The sequence below is a fragment of the Copidosoma floridanum genome, unplaced genomic scaffold (assembly GCF_036245765.1).
Source record: "Copidosoma floridanum isolate Cflo_tuat_1 unplaced genomic scaffold, Cflo_Japanese_pri ptg000019l, whole genome shotgun sequence".
Lineage (NCBI taxonomy): Eukaryota > Metazoa > Arthropoda > Insecta > Hymenoptera > Encyrtidae > Copidosoma > Copidosoma floridanum.
Window position 1 is genome coordinate 4,483,282 of NW_028321896.1, and position 13,351 is coordinate 4,496,632.

A 13,351-nucleotide genomic window follows, 5' to 3' on the forward strand; every position below is an offset into this window, starting at 1 on the left:
GGGAATTCCAGCGTGTGATTTCACTCCCGTGATCTTTGGCGATTAATCTTTTGTTCGTGGCATCGGTGAAACCGAGACTTGGGAAGATTCAGAGATTTATATGGTTATAATTTTTTTACCATCTGTGATTCGTAAACATTTATTTATTTTAATGGGATGAATTAAGTGTCGAAAAATTACGAGGTCATCGTGCCGTTTTTACCGATGAAAGTTTTTCACGAGATCAGGCAGGAATTCCTACGGAAGTTTTACAGTATGGAAATCGGACGTTGTTTTACGTCCATTATGTACGGTAAAATACGTACGCGTATAGCTTAGTTTAAGCTGAAAAAATTGATACTTAAACGATAGCACCAAAAAGCAAAAATTCCGTCACATGTGTCATTCATTCGCTCTTTATTGTGTCTCTCGATCCATACTATAGCCCGCTGGACAGAAAGGCCAAGCGCAGCGCAAGGCACCCGCGCACGAATAAACCGCCGCGCCGGTACATGTAAGTCTGACGTTGTCCCAAAAAAGTGGTGAACAAATTAAAAAAAAAAAAAAAAAAGTATACAAACAAACCAGCACGTTCTGTCTTTTGAGAGCAACAATAAACTAAAATTATGTTACGCCCAACAAAAATGGATGAGGCCATCAAGGGGGACGTTTTTATACGTATACATATAATATGTGTCACCGTGTGATTTTAGTATCATTACAACGCAAAGTGCAAAAAATAACGTATTTATGTGTTTATCAACAACTTCAACGCAACCGTGTAATCTGCGCACGTGTCTACATGTAGTATTTGATACTTCCGTATTATATATCTTTTTTCATTGACCACGTTTTTTTTTTTTTTTTTTTTTTTTTTTTTTTCATTAATCGTCACCGAATATTTTGCGAATTCTGATATAATTATAGATATGACTTACCAATTGGAATGTAACATTATGATTTCGCAAAATGTACATCACCCCGAGAACCGCGAATATCAGTTTATCGTACATACTCCTAATTTCCTCATGGTGAGATAAATGTTTACAGCACTTGTTTACATAATTGTATATGTTGCCTCATACGATTATTACTCCGTGTATTCACTTGTATCCAAAATTTTTGTGTTCCATCCACCCCGTACGTGTTTATCGTTTTAATTGATTGTTACATACAGTTCTCATGGCTAGGGTTACAGTTTCTATCATTGAAGGTACACTCATACCGACAGACCCTTGTTTCTTCATCTCATTTTTCGATCCATGGAAAGAGCACTTAGTTGTCACAAACATCTTTTTGGGAATACATCTGAGTCCGTATTCTCTACATGAAATGTATACTAAAACAAGTGTATAATGGGTGATTTTTACCGAGTGTTAACCAAAACGAGTTTTGTAGTGCTTAAATGTACCCCGAAAAAAAAAAAAAAAAATGAAAAGTGCCATTTCATTTTGAGCATAAGTACTTTGAAAAAGAAAAAAAGAAACCCCTCATACTGTCTGTTTATAATGATCCCCATAACTTTGTAACAAAACATATTTCATAAGATCAAAAGTTCATGTTTCAAATCCAATATTTAAATATATAAACCTCAGTGTACAACTAATATTTAAGAAAAATATACATACACAAAAACAAAAGTCGCGCAGAAAACACTACTGAATTTTACTAGTGAAATTATTTTGACAAAAGTTATTTATTATATAGTTTGTCAAAGATTAATCGGTATATTATTACCCACAGTGCCTGTATTAAAATTAATTTGAAAAAAATCATATTATTGCTATATATTAAAAAATTCAGTGGTCCTTTCCGTGCACTTTAAAATCCACTCCATTAAATGAAGTAATCAATAACTAAGCTGATTTTTGTTTGTCAATTCTCGAAAATTTATAGCCACACCGACCAGCTTTCAATAAACCACAGTTCGACGGCTCATCGTTCCCGCCGAGATTCGACCTCATGCCCGACGGTGATCTGTAACGAGCGTCTCATCAACATCCCATACGTTTACATTATATCCAAGAGCGGACACCACACCATCATCGTGAGCGGCCCAGCATATATATAGATATAGATACATGATTTATATTTATATATACAAAACAGACAAAAACAAATCGAAAAAAAAAAAAATATATATTATTTTACGATAAATAAGATATATATATATATATAGCACACGCAGTCAAGTCATCATCTCTCAAGTTATTATTACTATTCTTACTATTATTATTTCTATTACATTATTATAATTTATTATTATGTTTTATCAATGAATCGCGATACATGCACACTGACATTTCAGCACCGGGGCCTCCCCTTTCATTTTTCTCTTTTTTTTTTTTTTATCAAAATATCTAAAAAAAAGGGGGACTCGTTACGAAAAAAAAAAAAAGATATATATATATATGAGATACAGTAAACGAAGGACTTGTGTCCTAGGACGAAGAAGGGGTGAGATACAAAGAGAGAGAGAGAGAGAGAAAAAAAAACATTTAAAAGAGAGGGAGAGAGACAGAGATATGTTAAAGATGAAGAAATATATAAATAAATGTTAAAATGAAACTTAAATATGTACGAAGATGAACAAACAAAAAAAAAAAAAAAAAAAGATTTACTAAAAAAATGAAATAAAAAGTGCGTGCAAACGAGCAAGCCGAATTATAGTTGCGAGTAAAGAAAAGAGAAAAAAAACAATTAATATTAAAAATAAATGAAGAAAATCAATTATATCAATCATAATATTTACGTCGTTGATATGAAATGACGCACACATTTACACTCACATCGCAACATTATTATATTTTACCTATCTCAAAGAACTGCGTCGTCAAATGCTATCCTATAAAGTAATTTTATTTATAAAGAAAAGCGAAATATGTATTTATTAAAATAAATAAGCAATAAATAAAATTAAGAACTTGAAAAAAAAAAAAAAAAAAGGAAAAGAAAAATTTCAATCATCTTACCCAACATGCCTTTTTGCCTTTATTATTATTTTTTCTTATTTTATTCATTTACAACAAAACATCGGCATTTGAGTTTACCCAAGACACTAAAGTCGTACATCATCTTCCCCGGCTTCAGTTACATTTTTCCTTGATGTGGAGGCCGCCCCTGTGATTGGCCTTGATTTGATTGCGAGCCAACTGCTGGTACTGGCCCTTGATCAACTCCCACGAGCTGAACTGCTTGATGTCGACCCCGAATTCACGACAAGTGTCCCGAAAGGCCTGCTGGCAGAGCTCGAGGTAGTCATGGTCCACAGTGGGCAGCAGGTGGTGCAGACCGTGTAGACCAAAGTTCGTCAGGGCGAGGAAAGTCGAGTCATCGATGACGTAGCGGTCGCGCACAGCGTCCAACTCCATGAGGCCCCAGTCGGGATCTTGCCTTGAATCCGTAACCATTTTTTTTTTTTTTTTTTTTTTTCAAGGTTTATGTTCTCGAAAAATAAATGGCACCAACCGACAAATGTCACCGTCGTGGAAGATATCGGGGTGATGATGAGCAGCCGTCAGTCCGATAAAGTGAAATATAAAACTACTCAAACTCAGGATGCACAGCCACAGTTTGACAGCCTCCCACGGCGACGAGGCGAAGAAGCTCATCAGTACGGGCAAGGCAAATGGTACGACGTCCCGGAATTCCACCTTCTTCCACTCCACCAACAGCGAGTAGTACCTGATTGCGGAAACACTTACTATTAATTCTTTCCCGAATCCCCAAACGAGTGGCATCAGAGAATAAACGCTGTACCGTTTTAATCCTTGGAGGAAACAAGCGACCAACATGGCGATAGGATTGAACAAAAAGGCCCATATAATGTACAGCGCGGACTTGTTAGTTCCTGGCAACCAGTTTTGGAAAGGCTCGAATATGTAGATCTCCATGTCCCATAGTGTGTTTGGGTACAAGTGATGGCTCAGCACGTGGGATATTCTCCAGTCCTTGGACGACATGAGGCTCAGATCGAAGTAGTACATGCGAAAATTGTCACGCATGTGGAAAAAGTTGTGGGCTATTATCGACAGCCACGTGAGCAGGAGGGCTGAGATGAATAATGTATTTATTTGTTTTTCCCTTTTTTTTTTTTTTTTTTTTTTTTTCAATCAGTTGACTTGTTTGATTTACCGCAAATGACGAGCGCAACCCACGATTTGAATATGGCACATGCAATGACCGAGGCTATCGTGAGTGTCGCTATTCCATCGGCTATCAGTTTGGATTTGACACTGGGGTTGTGGTAGTCCACGTTTTTCAGGGCCTCGCGGGCTCTTTCTTTGAATTTCTTGTAAAAGCCATTTGGATCGAAGGTGTAGGCCATCATTCTGGGCGCCACTGCTTTGCGAACGAAAAATTTTGGCAAAAGCCGCTCAGGTTTTTCCGACAAGTGATGAACCTGAAAATGTGACAGTTTTCGCTTGACTGAATAAAAAAAAATTTAATGGCACATTAACTAACTCTTCCCTCAGTCTTATATTTATTGAAAATGAGCATGTAAATAATATAATTTGACACACCTATACGGACTTGTAAATATCTAACAGCAGTTGTAAGGTTAAAAAAAATGCATGAATAAATAAATAAAAACCTCGAAGGCCTCCGTGATGTCGGTGCCTTTGGTCATCGATATCCACTCAGCTCCACCAGGATGTTTTTTTACGAAGTCTTCCAAGTCGTAGAGATTGTCTTGAATCCTCCAGAGGCCCTCCGCGCCATCGTCCTTGCGTCTGCCCTCCAAGAACTGAAAGGTCGTTTTCAGGAGATTGTCTCTGCCGGACGGGTATGCCAAGCCCGGCACTGTACTCTTTAGTTTGCCCATTTTATTCGTAGTTTCGGACTTGTACATGAAATTATTTTATTTTATTTTTTAAAACATGTTATCTGTACAGGCTCGAGCAAAAAAAAAGTTTAAATGCTTCTTTTTTTTGGGTTTTGATAAATTTTATTACTCTCTCGCGTTATCATGATTGCTTTGATGATGCACCGATTAAAAACAAACCAGTTTTATGTCAATAGCGCATAAATTATCCTCGTACCTGAAGAAGCTAGTGTTGGTGGATTCGAGATCAATATTTCATTTCCAAAGTCCTTGATTGGATTAATAATACTTCGAAAACCGCAAGTTTATTCCGCTTTAGAAAAAAAATTTTATGGATTGAAGGATGAAAAAATGAATCGAGAAAAATTTTTTGAGTTTTTTTTGTTTGAGGAAGGTCGAAAAAGAGAGACTGAACAACGTGTTTACAAGGTAAGACGACTCGTACTTTGATATGTGCGTTTTATGTAATGCGATCCATTTTTACAAGTAAAATGTTGGTGCAGTACAATATGATTATAAAAGAGTTCGTATTCTTTGACGTACGGTATTTTTTAGTAATCGAGAATCGACTTGTTAAATCGAACTATAGGTAATTCACGTATCTGTACCATTGGGATAGTTACTAAACAAAAGTTTTTTCGATTTTTGTTCAGTTGACTTAATGTTGGAGATAATATACTGATGACATGTATGTACTTTTCACAATTTATAATACTTTTTATCTCCAAATAAATAAGATTGTTTGTATTTGTTTCTGCTTGCACTTGCGCATACTTATATTTGTCAAACAGCTTTCGTTCAGCAAACGAGCTCGATAAGCCGTCAAACAGGAAAAAAAAGAAAATAATGACATAAATGTTTAACATTTATAAGTGTAACTTTCGATGAGCGCGAAAAATCTCATCGAACACAATCATGGGGCGATAAAAGATGTAAAATGTTGAATCAGCTCGTAAAGTGTATAATTCTTGTACTCACTTAGCCTAAATTCGATGCTCGCAAGATCTCCTTGCCGTAGCAATCGCCAAGTACTGCTTTCAAAAAATCCTCCTTTTTTCAAAACGAGAAAACATCCGCGAGAGCGATTGCAGTCAAAAAACAAATAAAAAAAAAAAAAAAGGTCCGTTGGAAAAAGTAGTCAAACCACTGGTAAAAAAAATGCGACGCGTCCCGGCTTTGAGCTGAGATTCAACTGACGGGAGAGCGCTGATGCTGAGACCTCATCTCATCGTGCAACAATATCACGCATACACGCGCACTACTCCCACCCTATACGGCCCAAAAGCGTTTATGAGCCCAATCGCTTCTTATCAATTCGGTCTCTTGTTGGCGACTCGCTTATCTCCTCCCGTGCACGGCACTGCACCATAGTGTGTGGTGATGATACGGGCGTGTGTTGCGATGGCACTTTTTTCCTTCACAAGGGCAGTGAGTGTAAAATTTCGGGGGCATCTATGCGTCATTTTTAACGCGGCTTATCGGAACTAGTGCTCTTGTTTTTATCAGACTTTGACGCCAAAGTTGACGTGATTTACTGCGTCTTTCACTCGGCTGCTCTCTTGGAAGCGATTGGTTCTACGACCAAGCGAAAGTTATCTAAGAAATAAACGGCGCACAACAGTTATTTTTGTATCCATGTTTCTTTTTTTTTTTTTTTTATTTACTGTAGCATTTCGATAAAAACAGCACATATATTTTTAACAAACGTTTACAAAAATAATCACTACAAATTAGAAATTGATGAAACAAAAAAAAATTTCACCCAGCATTTACAAGGTGGATTTAACATTACTACTTATAAATTAAGTATTTGGAGTTTCAGTAAAATCCACTGTTTGCGAAGCAAAAATGACACATTATATGGATGGATTAAATTTTGTTTTATATACGTTTTACGTATTTGTGATTACGTGTAGACACAAAGTAATGACTGCAAAGCGTTTGATGGAGTAATAATACATTGTGAATTAAATATTGGTAAACTCAATTCTTCCTAAACTACATCACAAAAGTAAAAAATGAATAAATTATACCTTAAATGCACAAATTTTCCATAAATCTCGTACGCTCGTCACATTTACACTCCCTCGAAATACTATACTATTAATTTATACGCTGAATATTCTCGTACAATTGACGAAAGTCAATACATATATTTTCACCGACTTAAAAGCTCCGTGGGATGATTTTCTTAATTGATAAGGAAAAAAAAGCAGAGAACACAATTCACATTCTTCGCACGCGTTCCCAATGACGCGCGAAAAAATTGAAAATCGGCACAAGCCCGACGACGTACGGGACGACGCGCTCCAGCTCACGCTCGCAGCTGGAACATGGCCATCGCGAGCCCGCCAAGCACGAGTGCCGATACAGTGCTACCCAAGACACGAAAGGTGGACTCTGCCGCGGCGCCTTTGCTCGACGGCAATCGGTTGGGTCTGGTGTCCTCGTCCTTGGACGCAGCTCCGTCGGACATGCCGATCGAGCACACCGTACCTTGGACCGCCTCGCGCACCGTCCCTGTGAGGACGCGGAAATTGTAATCATTCGGGTCGAGGTGATGGTACATGAAGGTCGGCAACCGATCCGAGAGCACCCAAATCCGGCCGCTGCGGTCGATCTGAAAGTATCGGATGTATATCGGCGAGTTTTGGGAATCGTAGTGTAACAAACGAGTGTGTGTATACCTTGACATCGTTGGGAAAGATCATCGTGACGTTGTCCATGTAAACGCGGCCCTGCTGTTGCAGGGTGTAGTTGGTGCCGGTGCGCCAGCACGCGATCGCGTTGAGGTTCGTCAGGGCGTAGATGAGAATGCCGGTCTCGGGATCGAGGAAGCTGGCACTGCTTTGGCCATTGGTGCCGCGCGATCCGAGCACTTGGAACTGATGGAAGGCTTCTGTTGATGCAGAAAAAAGTATGCGCTCAGTATGGTGCATATCTTTTATTCATCAAGTGTAAAAATCGGTTGGGCGTTTTTTTTTAAATTCCACCTTACGCTGTGATCAAGTAATAACCTTATTTTACAATTTGTACAGGGCAATTGAAATAACGGTGACTTTGTTTCCAAACTATAAATAAATAGTCTTCCGTAGTGAAAAAATAAAGGTAAATGGTTGAGAGAAAAGAAAAAGTGGTATTTCGCCGCGTCCTCGCGTTATGCCGGTACACACCACACACATACCCAGCAAAGTAAGTGGGTCAGAATCGAGCAAGCCAAGCGAGAGCGCGATATGCATGATTTCATTAAAAACCACGCATATATATATCACGTCTTCAATAATTTGCTGCACACGTGAGAGAGACATGTATAATTGTTGTGCAGCTGTAGATGCTTACCCGAGGTGGCCAATCTGTCGGGATCGCGCAGGATACGCGTGCCAACCGAGAACTCCATAGTGCTGGTCAGCGGGTGGAAGTAGAGCGTGCTGTAGCCATCGTTCGTGGGAGCCAGGGCTAATCCGAAAATCCCGTCCGACCAGTGGAACACAACACCGGCCACGTTGAATTCACCTGCCTGCAATTGCATCGTATAAAGCATTGCGTACAATTTTTGGGATCGGGTTGCCCTCGGGCTCTATTTACCCCCTTTGGGTACGAGGTGTTGGTTGTCCAGGTGTAGCCGAAGTAACGTGATATTATATCAAGCAAAAAAATACTTTGAAACAAGAATTAATTAATCACTTTTTATTTCCAATCGTAGGGTGACTCGTTGTTACTGCTCTAGATATGCACTTTATGCAAGTCTCATTTCTAAAGGGTATTTATAATTAGAAATACAACCGATGGTGGTACATAATGAACGAAGCATCGAGTCATGCATCGATATATTGAACGTACGATCTGTAAGCATCAGATTTGATTAGGTGATCCCATTGGCGTAATTAATTGTAAGTGCCCCTTTTAATCCCTTCCAAGTGCAATACTCTTTGTATTTTTCTCCATCCTCCGACCAAATAAAGACCCTACAGTTTGAGAAGGTAAATTTAATGAAACTATGTAAAGTATACTTTTTTTCTCAAACAGCTCATCTCAACGCGTTGTTTACAAAAATGCTTTGGATTTTTAAATTAAGTAGTGCAACACCACACGACATCCGTATAATACACCAATAGCAACAACAACAACAGTTTAATGATCTTACGTAAGCGTACATATATAATGCAGTTGTAACAAACGATCGCCGTTTCTCAGAAAAGTAAGCAGTAGCTGCACTTATATCTCTCGTCACTCATCGACCTCGCGAGCATCCTTTTATTCTTTACTCTATACGTGTTCATATACACCGTGAAAGCATCTACGTCCACAGCATCGGCTTCCATGAGGTAATTATAAATTCAATTTACCCCAGAGATCGTCAAGACTCCAGGACAGAATTGAAAAAAGCAAGTAAGCCCTGCAATTCAGATCTGAGATATAAATAAAAGGTTGAGTGACACTTAAATTGTAATCAAACGAACGACGTAGAGCTATAAGGAAAAAGTACGTCACGCGTTTTTTAGAGGATAATCATTCGGAAGTTTGTCCAGTTTCGTTCGGACAATGAGCACTCATGTGTGTGGATATATACCTGCCTATTATGCTCATCACGTGTGAGAAATAAGCAAAGAGAGGGTACACCGAGTGCCATTGATCGCGATATCTGATAATCCTACTTACAAGGAATTTCAAGGACTCTGGAGCGAGACGCTTGATCTATCCATCGGAGCTTGTAATTAAACCGCGCGCGTGTATTATTGTTGGTTGGTGATTAAAGATACTGAGAAATGATTGTTGAAAAAAAAAAAACAAAAAAAACAAAAAAAAAAAAAAAAAAAAAACAACCTACCAATGGATCCGGATGAAAGTAGTGATGCTTGACGAGCCAGGACTTGCGGAGTTTCCACGAGTAGACGACGAGGCCGGGCCCCCCCAGGTCCGCGAGGTAGGCGTACGAGTCGTCGCAGTCGTAGTCCTCGACGGCGATGTTGGCAAAGAGCGAGTCCGGCGTGCGTTGTTCCTCGGGGACGATGTGTTTGCGGAGCAGCTGGTCGTTGGTCAGGTCGTAGGCGAGCAGGGCTGGTGGACTCTGCTGCTCGGGGTTGCCGAGGATATCGACGAGGCCCGTGTCCAGGACCCACAGCCGGTTGCACCGATCGGCTCGCACCCGGAAACTCGACACTATCTCGGGGTGCACACCTTGGCTGTACTGGTGGGCTTCCCACGACGGGAAGGGCGTCAGTGGCGGCGACGTTCGAGAATCTGCGCCAACGCTTGCCTTTTATCATTTGATTTCACTCGTGGATACCGATTTCTTTCAAATACCGAAGATCGCATTGCGTTGGGATTTTTCGTACTTGTTACTGTGATGGGCATTTTTTACCTTACGACGCGTCATCACACCGCGATCTCGAACAATGATTCTCTTCTCCCGGTGACATCACCGAGAGATTCATTGCAGCTGCGTCGGATGCGATTCTTTGAAGTTGTTTGAAAGTACACCGACGAATAAATAAATTCCCCGACTCCGAGCGTATGGAAAAGATAATAATAATGGGAGGGACGTTTTTATTCGATTCGCGAGTTTTTTTCCGAGCAAACCGGTTGAACGAACCCCCTTGATGAAGAAGTAAGCGTAAACTCGAGTCGAATGTTTGGAACAACTCAATCGCGAGCAAAGCAAAGAAGAATAAGGCGATGCTAAAACGAACGAACCATTAATTTTGATGTAATTGAGACTGGCGACGATCCCACGCCTCCAGCGGGGCACGGTGATGAAGAGCCGATCACCCGCAGCCTCCAATCCGAGCGGCAGATTGTCTTCCTGCTTGTAGTCGGGAAAGAGTTTTTTCGTATCCTCGCTCGGCCAGTCGTAGTCTAACTGTTTCCACTGGTAGGCGACTCGCAGGTGATCGACCGCCGAGACGCTGCTCTTACCGATCGCGCTTAGGATCAGGAGCAGTGGCGCAATACCGATTCGACGTCGAGACATTTTTTCTTTTCTTCTTCTTTGGTTCTCGTTTTGAAATATTTTTTTACCCCTTCCTGCCCCTCTGCTACATTCAGGCTGTTTTACACTAAACGAGGAGAAAAAGAAAGTTTGGTGTATTTAGTTTTCGTTTTTTTACACCGCTCTCAACGACTTCGACAATCCATACCAATAAATGTTGCTTCAATTCGTTATCTCGTGAACAGATTTTTTTAAATCATATCAATTTTTAATCATTCCATCAAAATGATTATTAGATTTTTTTTTTTTCTTATTCAAAACTCATACGAGTATAGAAACTTCTGGGACATCAGAATTTATTTATGATCAATATTTCCATACATATGTTTATAAAACTCTAGATACCGTTCAATTGTATAATGGCTCGAATAATTGTTATACAACTCAAAAGTACCGTTAGATGAGAAAAAGAAGATGGAAACTCATTACAATGTGTTTCAACAGAATTAAATTGTTTCGAAATTCATTGATAAGACGTGTCTTTTGTAATTAAAAAATGAAGCGGCTGTTAACTTTCCATTTCCATGATTCAGCGATTTCGATGTTTCCTATGTATTGTTACGTTTTTTACACGATTGATGGATAAAGCCATTAGCTAAAAAGCAGTTGCAGCAGCCATAAACAAAAAAAAAAGCCTCAAGCTCGTGAAAGCGACAGTCACCGTTCGTTTAACACTTGCAGCGTCACGCTCGCGCAGCTCGAGCACTTTTATTCCCTGCGAGCGTGTATGCATGGGAATCGTTTATTTCAGCCTTTTTTTAAATAACAATCAGGTCGCTAACCGCGAATTTTTCACCCATCGTATAGACAGCTATTGCGAAAGAAAGATCGGTCATCTCGCGCGAAGCGAGGGTATGCGTTAAAAATCGTAATCAACGATCGTTACGCCGTTCGGTATAGAGTCGTCGCGCGCAGTGAATCGAAAGGAAGTAAAAGGACGCATTTTCCAACGACTATGCACGTAGACACGTGTACAAAGGTACACGTATCGAAGCAGTGGCGTGAATTAAAAAAAACGCGAGACTCGCCAAGAGAACCGGCCACTGGTGTACACTTATCAACCATCGAAACAATGAAAAACCGCGAGAGACAGCAGTTTTAAATCACATTTGTGTAACAACGATCCTGTACGTATGCCAACGATCCTGTACGTATGTTCATTGCAAAAGTTTACGTTGCGCTCCTCTCATTATGTACCAGGTAAAGTGACCGGAACTGACTGCAGAGAGTTTATAATATATATATATATATTATATATGTGTCGCAATGTAGCATGCCTAGCTCGTGAATTCGGGAGATTTTATCTTTCACCACCGGAGTATATATATATATATATATATATGTATGTGTGTGTATATTATACTGGCCGACAGTCGCAGAGCACGTATGCAGGAGAAAGCCGTGCGTGCGTGTGTATATTTACTATTTCCCTCTTTTCTCCCTCGATTAGTCGTTCACTCCCTATAGATCGTTATTAGCGTTGGACTAAATAAACGCAGCGGTGTATGTAAGTACTTTTTTTACGCGAGAATAAGAGCGCGCCAATGGGCGTGGAGTATATATGTGTGCGAGAGCGATTCTGCGGATTATAATATACGTGTGTATATGCACAAGAGAAAGCGCTCGCCGGTCATTTTTCTCTGGCCATTTTTTTTTTCTTCCGTTTTTCCAACGCATGCTCTCTCTCTTTCTCTATGTGTGCGTGTATGTCCCTTCTCCGGGTATCTTTGGTTTGAGTTGAAGGTACGATATAATTAGAGGCTCCGAACTCGATTTAGCTTTTTTTTTTATTTTCACTGCGAAGTAATATACTCTGCGCCTTTAGGAGTACATACCGATCTGCCAATTTTGTTTTACATGTACTTCCGCGCAAATCAAACTTTGTTGTACATGTACACTATTCGACGGGTATATTTGTTGTTTTTTGATGAATCGCACGTTTTTTACCTATTTTAGAAAAAATATTGAAAAAGTAGTAGACCCGCACCATAAGATACTCCAAAATAAATGTCCTCGTAGAGCAGCGGCAGCAAATAAGGCACTCGCGCAAATTTAAATTAAACAACTGTACTTACGATAAAAAATTTTTAAAAAAACACTGTAAAATAAAAAATGAAAAAAAGCCACTGGGGTGTTTCGAGCACGTGCGCGCTGATGGAGAAAGCGAGTTTACGGGATAAACGAGTGCTCGCGCTCGGGACCGGCGCGCTACACTGCGTCGGACTCTGTATCGTCGCCCACCGCCTCTATGGCTTGTATTATGCGCGCATGCCACAGAGGAGGGGCCTCCCCACTGTGCCCCACTCCGCGTACGTGCGATTTACTCCATATACACGTCGTATCAATCGGCGATTTTTCTTTCGATCGCCGGTGTTACAAAAAGTCCTGGCTATAAAGGACGACACAAAGATGGTAAACCGTTTGCTCTATATTTAAAACCGATCCTACAGTATTTGGATGACGAGAAAAAAAAACCGATTTTTTGATTCGCGGAGAAAGTATGGCGCTCGTTACCGGTTGATACGTATATCTGTACGCGAAAGGCCCGCAACTTTCAA

General features: G+C 40.1%; 3 protein-coding genes across 20 annotated transcripts in view; 1 reads left to right on the top strand and 2 right to left on the bottom strand.

Moving 5' to 3' along the window:
* Mhc (myosin heavy chain) overlaps positions 1 to 2,924 on the top strand; it is a 50,921-nt gene extending 47,997 nt beyond the window's left edge. For 15 of the 16 annotated variants that reach the window (XM_014356810.3, XM_014356815.3, XM_014356821.3 and 12 more), the window contains one exon: positions 1,876 to 2,924. In XM_014356810.3, the coding sequence (XP_014212296.2) occupies positions 1,876 to 1,962 (87 nt within the window). In that variant the 3' untranslated portion in view covers positions 1,963 to 2,924. Of the gene's footprint in view, positions 1 to 424; positions 494 to 1,875 lie in introns of all 16 variants that reach the window. The other variant, XM_014356824.2, reaches the window with a different exon arrangement.
* On the bottom strand, positions 2,818 to 6,065 carry Cyt-b5-r (Cytochrome b5-related). Of its 3 annotated transcripts, none has more exons than XM_014356829.3 (6): positions 5,783 to 6,065; positions 4,574 to 4,822; positions 4,114 to 4,381; positions 3,739 to 4,000; positions 3,448 to 3,663; positions 2,818 to 3,372 (listed from the first exon to the last, which is right to left on the bottom strand). In XM_014356829.3, the coding sequence occupies exons 2-6, from the start codon at positions 4,802 to 4,804 to the stop codon at positions 3,066 to 3,068; spliced, it is 1,284 nt and encodes a 427-aa protein (XP_014212315.2). In that variant the 5' UTR covers positions 4,805 to 4,822; positions 5,783 to 6,065; the 3' UTR covers positions 2,818 to 3,065. The 3 variants fall into 3 exon arrangements, with proteins under 3 accessions (XP_014212315.2, XP_014212312.2, XP_014212313.2); XM_014356826.2 differs by having other exon boundaries at positions 3,739 to 4,030; positions 5,783 to 6,060; XM_014356827.2 differs by lacking the exon at positions 5,783 to 6,065 and adding an exon at positions 5,022 to 5,111 and having other exon boundaries at positions 3,739 to 4,030.
* Positions 6,066 to 6,460: 395 nt separating this feature from the next.
* Positions 6,461 to 12,993, bottom strand: yellow-b (L-dopachrome tautomerase yellow-b). The gene is made up of 6 exons (XM_014356759.2): positions 12,741 to 12,993; positions 10,499 to 10,860; positions 9,633 to 10,045; positions 8,144 to 8,321; positions 7,492 to 7,703; positions 6,461 to 7,424 (listed from the first exon to the last, which is right to left on the bottom strand). The coding sequence occupies exons 2-6, from the start codon at positions 10,773 to 10,775 to the stop codon at positions 7,119 to 7,121; spliced, it is 1,386 nt and encodes a 461-aa protein (XP_014212245.2). The 5' UTR covers positions 10,776 to 10,860; positions 12,741 to 12,993; the 3' UTR covers positions 6,461 to 7,118.
* Positions 12,994 to 13,351: the final 358 nt, after the last annotated feature.

Bases quoted from the DNA above. Each gene is read 5' to 3' on its own strand.
- Cyt-b5-r (XM_014356826.2), bottom strand. From the start codon at position 4,804: ATGGGCAAACTAAAGAGTACAGTGCCGGGCTTGGCATACCCGTCCGGC. The intron at 4,382-4,573 runs GTTTTTATTTAT...TCACATTTTCAG, and splicing joins ACATCACGGAGGCCTTCGAG to GTTCATCACTTGTCGGAAAA. The intron at 3,373-3,447 runs GTTGGTGCCATT...TACGGATTCAAG, and splicing joins CACGACGGTGACATTTGTCG to GCAAGATCCCGACTGGGGCC.
- yellow-b (XM_014356759.2), bottom strand. From the start codon at position 10,775: ATGTCTCGACGTCGAATCGGTATTGCGCCACTGCTCCTGATCCTAAGC. The intron at 8,322-9,632 runs GTAGGTTGTTTT...ATGCAATTGCAG, and splicing joins ACTTTCATCCGGATCCATTG to GCAGGTGAATTCAACGTGGC. The intron at 7,425-7,491 runs GTATACACACAC...CGATACTTTCAG, and splicing joins TCTTTCCCAACGATGTCAAG to ATCGACCGCAGCGGCCGGAT.